The sequence below is a fragment of the Canis lupus genome, chromosome 8 (genome assembly GCF_048164855.1).
Source record: "Canis lupus baileyi chromosome 8, mCanLup2.hap1, whole genome shotgun sequence".
Taxonomy (NCBI): Eukaryota; Metazoa; Chordata; class Mammalia; order Carnivora; family Canidae; genus Canis; species Canis lupus.
The window spans coordinates 34,879,881-34,888,939 of NC_132845.1; the positions used below are offsets into that span (position 1 = coordinate 34,879,881).

General features: G+C 46.7%; 1 protein-coding gene across 1 annotated transcript; it reads left to right on the forward strand.

Moving 5' to 3' along the window:
• The first annotated feature begins 3,189 nt into the window (after positions 1–3,189).
• Positions 3,190–9,059, forward strand: TMEM167B (transmembrane protein 167B). Its single transcript, XM_072834856.1, has 3 exons — positions 3,190–3,326; positions 5,569–5,700; positions 6,593–9,059. Exons 1-3 carry the CDS (start codon positions 3,317–3,319, stop codon positions 6,673–6,675), a joined length of 225 nt encoding a protein of 74 aa, XP_072690957.1. The 5' UTR covers positions 3,190–3,316; the 3' UTR covers positions 6,676–9,059.

The following is a 9,059-nucleotide window of genomic DNA, read 5'->3' on the forward strand; positions in this document are numbered from 1 at the left end:
ACTAATTTACAAATTTGAATTTTAGAAATTAGGGGGAAAGAAATATTCATCATAGAAACTGGGAAATCAGAGAGAAATTGCATTTGACTTTAAATATTTCAGATATCAGAAAATCTATCAGAAATGTAGGACTGGGGATGCCTGGGCAACTCAGTGGTTGAGCATCTTGCCTTTGGTCCCAGGGTCCTGGGATGGAGTCCCACATCCGGCTCCCCAGAGAGAGCTTGTTTCTCCCTCTGCCCATGTCTCTGCCTCTGTGAGTCTCTAAATGAATAATAAACAGAATCTTAAAGGAAAAAAAAAAAAAGAAATGTAAGGCTGGAGCTTGGATAGACATTAACTTCAGAACTCTGCAAAGAGGTAGTAGTTGAAACTATGAACAGAAGAGGTCGCCAAATGAGAGTCAATAAAGAGAAAGGGTGTAGTTTCTTAGGAACATCTGTATTTATGTGGAAGAATCTGAATAAAGACAACGATTAGGTGCAGGTCAGTGAGGGTAGCACAGTTCAATAGTATCCAAAAGAGAGGAGAATTTTTTTTTAATTGAAGTTGAGCTACATGATTCAATCCAAATTGGTGAATATGAATTTATTTAGGACCTGGTTTGGGCTCTATAGTTATAGGGAATTAACAGTTGCTCTGATGTTATTAGTGCTGATGATGTTTTAGATACAATTGATGAAAGGTTTAAAGGCCAAGACAATTAGGGATTTTTATGTTGTTTTTGAGTGGTCGTGAGCAGTTCATTTGGGCAGGGGGATTTGCGTGTGTATGTGCATAAATATATCTGGCCTTGTCTTAGGTTTTGTCCTGTTTGTCTTCCCTCACCGCCCCCTCCCCCCTGGCATTTATGTATATTTTCACAAGGAGTCTGTCCTGCATCAGGCTTCTTTTGGCTTGCTTCTCCACTCCAGCTCTTAGAAGGAGGCATTTTGGTAGCTTTTTTTTTCTGTAAGGAAGCGGGAGGCAGTCAGCAGATCGCACTGCAGCAAGAGGGGACAGAGTTCTTTTAGGACCCTGTCAATCACGGCCGACTGGTAACCTTACACATAATTTCAGCTTCAGAAGATTGAGCTGCACTGTCGCCACAGTTTATTATTTTTTTAAATATTTGAGAGAGCGAGCAAGCATGAGCAGAGGGAGGGGCAGAAGAAGAGAGAGAAGCTGATTCCCTGCAGCAGGGCACCCGCCCGAGGCTCCATCCCGGGCCCTCAGACCTTACTTGATCTGAGCCCAAACCATGAGTCGGAGAGTTAACCCCCAGAGCCATCCAGGCGCCTCTCCCTGCATTTTAATAAAGCAGGTCTAACTGTGCACAATTAAAGATTGCGATTTACAAAACGGGACCTGTGGCTTTGTCTCCTCCACTCTACTTCCATCATTAAACTTTCCTCAGCTCATGAAAGGGTTGTGAAAAGCTCTGTCCTGATATCCTCCATTCCTGATTAAAGTGGCCAAGGTGACTCCAGCATTTAACCAAATACAGATCATGGAGAGTCTCCTGAAAGTTTAAAGAAATACCCACAGAAACAAACAGGCAATCATCTATCTGAATGTTTCCCGATAGAATGGAGCTTTAGGATCTGAAATATGTGACTTGTTTCTGTTATAATGTTTCTTATTTCATTCTGTGAGTTCAGACGGAGCCTATTCTGATTTCCATAAGGAGTAAGAGAAGTGATGTAGGTCAATTATTTCTCAATAAAACCGGGGGGTGGTGATTCTGGTAATACCCCAATAGCAAAAAGGGAGGTAGAAAGAAAGGGGAAAGGGCAAGAAAGAAGGGGCAGTGCAGTAAAAGCAGGTCTCGAGGCTGCAGGGGCCGCCTCCTGAGCCCTGGGTCAGGGTTCTCCTGACTGGAGTCCCCGACCGAGACCTTGCCTTCGCAGAAAGGGTGCTGTGGGCGCGCGCGAGCACACACAAACACACACACACACACACACCATGCCTCGCAGGAAGGTTGCTGGGTGCGCACACACACACACACACACACACACACCATGCCTCGCAGGAAGGTTGCTGGGCGCGCACACGCACACACACACACACCATGCCTCGCAGGAAGGTTGCTGGGCGCGCACACACACGCACACACACACACCATGCCTCGCAGGAAGGTTGCTGGGCGCGCACACGCGCACACACACCATGCTTTGCAGGAAGGTTGCTGGCCATGCGCGCGCGCACACACAGACACACACCATGCCTCGCAGGAAGGTTGCTGGGCGGGCACACGCACGCACGCACACACACACACACCATGCCTCGCAGGAAGGTTGCTGGGCGCGCACGTGCACACACACACACACACACACACCATGCCTCTCAGGAAGGTTGCTGGGCGTGTGCGCGCACGCACACACAAACACACACCATGCCTCGCAGGAAGGTTGCTGGGCGCGCACACGCGCACACACACACACACCATGCCTCGCAGGAAGGTTGCTGGGCGGGCACACGCACGCACGCACACACACACACACCATGCCTCGCAGGAAGGTTGCTGGGCGCGCACGTGCACACACACACACACACACACACCATGCCTCTCAGGAAGGTTGCTGGGCGTGTGCGCGCACGCACACACAAACACACACCATGCCTCGCAGGAAGGTTGCTGGGCGCGCACACGCGCACACACACACACACACACCATGCCTCTCAGGAAGGTTGCTGGGCGCGCGCGCGCACACACACACACACCATGCCTCGCAGGAAGGTTGCTGGGCGGGCACACGCACGCACGCACACACACACACACCATGCCTCGCAGGAAGGTTGCTGGGCGCGCACACACGCACACACACACACACACACACCATGCCTCGCAGGAAGGTTGATGGGCGCGCACACACACGCACACACACACACACACCATGCCTCGCAGGAAGGTTGCTGGGCGCGCACACACACACACACACAGCAGCTGCCACAGCGCAGAATAAAGCGCAAAGCTGCAAGCCTGACCTATCCAAATAGACGGCCGCGAGCAGGCCAGGCCAGGCCTAGCGCTCCCGCTGCAGGTTCCCGCGGAAGAAGCCGGGTCACCGCGGCCACCCGGGAGGCTCTCGGACGCCGCTCTTCTCGCGCGTGCGTAAGCAGGCACCGCCCAGCCGCGTCCCCTGGCTCCGCAATCCGCTAGCCCCGCCTGGTTGCGTTCGGCGCTCGCCTGTCTGTCCTTGCGCCTGCGTACTTCGCCTCCCGCGTCGCCGCGACCCCGATCGGGAAGTGTCAACCGGGAGCTGGTTCCCCAGTCTTGGCCGCGGCCGCGCACAGCCGATCCCGGAGCCCCCAGCCAGGCCCGGGCCCAGCCGCCATGACGAACGGTGAGAGCCAACGCCCAGAGCGGAGAATGGGAGGAACGGGCCCGGGGAAACGTGGCGGGCGGGCCCGGGCCTGACGTGGCGAGTCTCCCGCCCCCTCGCAGGCCAGCCCCGCGGGGGCCTCTCGGGGCGGCTGCCGCTGGTCCGCAGGCCCCTTGGCGGCCCCGCCGTCCCGTGCGCACCTGGGCTGCCAGGGCCTCTCGTCCGCACCGGTGCTCAGCCCCTGGCCTTGCTTCCCTCGTGCCTTCCGAGAAGTGCGTTCTAGCCCTTGCAAGACAGGCAGGCCGGGCCCGGCCGCACTGTTGCTTGAGCACCAGGGGGAAGAGGATCCTTCTCTCGGCTCCTACGTTCTCAGACTCCCGGACTGTAGCCTCGGGGGCAGGACGAGAAACTACAGGGTCAAGCCTCACACTTTTTGGAGGCGAACGTAGACCCTTAAAGTTCTCCTTGTTTTGAAAAAATGCCGGAAAGCTTCCACTTGTTTGATTCTAAAGCCCTGTCTGCCTGGTCCCATCCGAAGACCCCGCCCAGGGCTGCACGGGTCGGGTTTAAACACTGCCTCTCCCGACGAGGTGGCGGTTGCAACCGTTTATCCCACCTACGTTTCCAAACGTCTCCGAACACTTTCTGGACATGATTTCCGAATTCCAGGGAAGTGCAGGGGCAGGACCTTTATGGTCTTTAGAGTCAACTTTACTGGAAAGAAGAGAAGGCTTCTTAGTATGATTTGAGGGGCACAAGAAAGCATTTCCCAGAGGTACCTTCTCCACGAGCCAGGCAGTGGAGACTCAAACTTCACCTTGTGAATTTTGGTATTTTCTGCAAGAACTTAATTAAAGTATAATACGTTGAAGTATCATTCATCATAAGAATTTAGTGTATGTGTTAATTTACTGGCTGTGAGATAGTTTTACTGAAGAGAGGGAGATAGAGTGGCCCGGAACTCGCAGGTACTGATTATGTACAATATCCTTCAGGAGCTTCCTGGGCAGGTCACAGGTCTAAGGTTACCGAGGCACAGTACTGGGACATCACTGGGAGGAAGAGATAATCAGAACCAAGAAATAAGAGAGCAGTCTGAAAGATAATAATAACTGAGCAAATTTTAGTTACTTTCCCTCCTCTTTTGTTCTGATTTTTTTTTCTTTTTTGCAGTTAGGTGCTTCATTGTGCGTACGCGTACAAGAAATAGCATGTTAACATATGGAAGAAGTAGAACCAGTTGTTCAAAGCTTCCCCCCGCTCCCGCAGTTGTCCTTTTTGTAAAACAAAGATTATTTATTTGAGAGAGCGCACACAAGCAGTGGGGAGGGGCACAGGGCGTGGGAGAAGCCGACTACCAGCTAAGTAGGGCGGATGCAGGACCCTGGGATCATAACCCGAGCTGAAGGCAGACACTTAACGGACTAAGCCACCCAGGTGCCCCACAGTTGTTCTATGTCAATGCCTCAGATGCCTTTTTTTTTTTTTTTAACAAGAATGTGTTGTTATTGTAGCAGAAATTTGGTTTGTAAGTAGAGTATCATGCATAAAGTGTAAGATAAGCGTAGGAAAGTTGCTATATCCGTTTAGCTTTACTTTTTGCCTTAACATATTCTTCAGCAAATGCAGATCTGAGAGACTTGGCTAAACATCTAGCTCTCCTTTATCACATGAGTGATTGATAATAGGAACATGTGTACTTTCCTCCGCTCATGCTCCAAGGATTCTCACACCTCTCTCAAACTGTTATCAACACTGGCCATTCCTGGGAGGCTGATTCCAGTAAAGTGATGCAGTGTTCTCAGGACTTGTAGCTCTTTTTTTTTTTTTTTTAAAGATTTTATTCATTTATTCATGAGAGACAGAGAGAGAGGCAGAGACACAGGCAGAGGGAGAAGCAGGCTCAGTGCAGGGAGCCTAACGTGGGACTGGATCCCCAGGACTCCAGCCTCACACCCTGAGCCAGAAGGCAGACGCTTAACCGCTGAGCCACCCAGGGATCCCCGAGACTTGTAGCTCTTGAAAGAGGAGGAGAAGGTGCAGTGAAATCTTTGTAAGAGGGCTGTCTGCAAGCAATTTGAGGAACAGTGAAGTAACCTTGTCAGTCCCAGGATTTTAGGCTTCCTCTTGTCAAGGGTTGGCATTGCTAATTGATTTTAATGTCTTGATATCACTCTGTTCTCCTTTGCATTCTCAAATGGGATCACCTGTTCCAAGCCAGATTAGTACCAAAGGTGTGTGTGTGTGTTTCTTTCTATAATAGTGTACTCCTTGGATGGAATTCTGGTGTTTGGTTTGCTCTTTGTTTGCACCTGTGCTTACTTCAAGAAAGTACCTCGTCTCAAAACCTGGCTGCTATCAGAGAAGAAAGGAGTTTGGGGTGTGTTTTACAAAGGTAAGATCTTATCTGGACAGGGAGAGGAGATTGCCATCTCTGGACAGTGAGGTGCTACAAAGTGTGCGTGTGGGGGAGGTGGGATAGGTTATTGTGGCATTATATTTGGTTCCACTGCGATATAACTATTTATTTTCGCATCAAGGTAATTTTAATATCCTCCATGTAGTAAAAGTATATAAATTAAAGCATTTTAGACTGGACTAGAATTGTTGTAATATTTTCTCAATGAAAAGTTTTTCTGAATTTCTAGAAAGAATATACTGGATTCTCTTTTAAGTTTCATTAATTCAAATGCTTTTTCACTTTTTATTATAGGTAAATCCTACCTACCTAAATCTTTTGTCAAAACAGGGCAAAATACAAAGAGTATGTTAACCTAGAACCTAGAGCTTAAGTCTAATATTTTTTAATTAATTAATTATTTTTAAAAATGTATTTATTCATGAGAGACACAGAGAGAAGCAGAGACACAGGCAGAGGGAGAAGCAGGCTCCCTGTGGGGAGCCTGATTTGGGACTTGATCCCAGGACTCAGGGATCATGATCCAAGCAGAAGGCAGACACTCAACCACTGAGCCACCCAGGTGCCCCCAAAGATAGTATTTAAATGCATTCCTGAGTGGGTTCTTGAGAACCTTGATAGGTCTCTTCATCGTGACTACAGGTTTCAAAATATCTTAATAGCATTAAGTGCTCACCTTGAAAGTGAGGACTTACATGAAGGGCAGATGTGATTTCTTTTCTCTTTTTCCTTTTGTCTGCTAGCCTCTGTGATTGGAACCAGGCTGCATGCTGCTGTGGCAATAGCACCTTAAGTGCTCACCTTGAAACTGAGGACTTACATGAAGGGCAGATGTGATTTCTTTTCTCTTTTTACTTTTGTCTGCTAGCCGCTGTGATTGGAACCAGGCTGCATGCTGCTGTGGCAATCGCCTGCGTTGTAATGGCCTTTTACGTCCTGTTTGTAAAATGAATTCCAAAGCATCCATCTCATCAGCTGCCAACCAAGAGGATGAGGGTGAAGAAACTGTCCGGGGCCTGGGCCCAGTGTAAGAGAGCTCAGCTAAAATCATCAAAGTCCCCAAGATGACGCCACAGCATCTGCCCCTACTGTATATAGGGGAAATTCCTCCTGGTTACAAACATTATTTATGCTTCAGGGGACTCCAGAAGGCCAACTTCCTTTGACCTGTGTGTGAATCAGTCCTCAGCAGAGAGCATATAATGTCCAGATAAATTACACCCCACGGTGACAAGATTACATACCTCCTGCATCAAAACCTGTCACCCATTTTGTTCTTCAGCCCATCCTGAGGATCTTTTCAAACCGAGCCTCGTTAGGGAAGGACATAGGCTATATTCACACCTCTTGGAAGGAGGATTTTCAAGACTTGACTTTTTCCCCCTCCACTGTTTGATTTGGATTTGGCAAATTGGTGGGGGTGGTAGGGGGGGCGGTAGGTGGGTGAGGGGGGAGGAGGGGAATAGGAGTTAAACAATACCAAGAAAAATGTTCAGCTTTGGAAATTTCTCTTTCATATACCCATCTGGGAACAGAAAAGAGAGGCATGGTCCTCACTGCAAAAAGAGGAGAGATGAAATAGCTGTGCTGTGTTGGTAGCTCAAGAGTTTGCCAAGAAAATCTGGGCCTATATAAGATTTAGGAATTATCTGTCTGTGATGAGACCAGAAAGCAGTAACTTGGGATGAGAAAAATGTTCTGTTCGCCAGTATCCCCCAAAAGAGACTTCATCCCATCAAATGGTATAGAGAAAATGAATCCACTGTTGTAATTTTCCTAAAACCTTTTTATGTACTCTAAATTACTGAGTACTAAATAGCGTTACTCAGTCTTAAATGCCATTACTAGGGAAAAGAGAAAGTATTGAAGAAATAATTTTTAATATATTTGCAGTTAGAGTAAAATTTAGTATATAATTCATACACTAGTAAAGTCATTTAGTATAAGAATTTATTGTGATGTTAGATGGATGTTTTGTCATGTTATCCAAGACACAGCCTTATTCTGTGTTTGAGTCTGGGTTATTATGGCAATTTTTAATTGATTGCTTGTTTTTCTTGGGCAACTCTTAGTTTTCCTCATATTGCAGTACTCTTTAGGTATCTTGGAAACTCTCTGTCTGTATTATAAGAACATGGTAAATTCAAATGAGTGAGAGAAGTTGTTGATATTCACGGGCATGTTGGGACAGTTCATAGAATCCATGGATAAAATGAGGGTGTTTTCTAAAGTAAAGGAAAACAGATGTTTGCAATAGAGATTAATAGGCCTTTCCATGGATATGATACCTTACACAAATCATTTTAGATGACTCAACATTTGAGAAAAGACCCATTTAAAAAAGAGAGTTGGTCTAAAATTAAATTATTGTAAAAAGCAAGCAAAAGTATAGGAACTAATTGGATTGTCCATTACAGTAAAACTTGACTATGGACAGGTTAGCTGTGGTTGACCCCTGTGTGGCAGGAAATTGTTTTTTTTTCTTATCCCCAAAGAAAAGCTGCTAGGAAGTTTAGGTTCCAAAATAGGCAGTTCAGTGCTTTGAGGGTTTCTAGAGGTATAGAAAGTCCTCAAGTAAACACTACATGTCTAATCATCTCAGAGTTGTGGCTTTTGCCTCTTCCAGAATTGGCCTGCAGGGTAAATTTCAATGATTAATGTGTTTTCCATTGTCACTTCTGAGGATCTTTCGCATGAGGGAAAGGACATCTATTGGAATAGAAAGGAAGAGTTACACCTTGTAGGTGTGTTTGGGACCTGTTGGCCAGCAGGAATGTCACTCCCTGGAAATACAGGTTTAGCATGTTTTGCACTTATTTTGTAGCTTTAATGACTTGTTTTCCAATAGGGCTAATGTCTCTAAGCTTGGTGAGTAGAGCTGCTTCATATTTCATTTCACAGTTCTAGTTCAAACCAATTTTTACAACCTCCCAGATGGGTCACCTTGACCTAAATTGTTATATTTTGAGATGTTTTCATACGAGAATGTACCAAAAACGTGCACAAAATGAAGGTAATTTACAGCAAGAAACAAATACACAGCTTATTTCATTTCTTGCCTTTATGTAAGCAGATGAGCAGACGGCTGTTTAACTCATTACTTTGGTTGATGTGTCATATATATTTTGACTAAAAATTATAGGAAGTTGTTCCTCTGAGGGAGTCTTTTAGGGGTGGAAGCAGGGGGATAGCAATATTGCCTCAGATTCAAACTGGCATCACCATAAACCCTGAATACCAGGGTGGGATGGAGTCAGCCTTTTATAGTTGAAATACAATTTTTTATTCACCACTGTATGCACAAATCCTTGAAAATAAAATTTCTTTCCCTACTA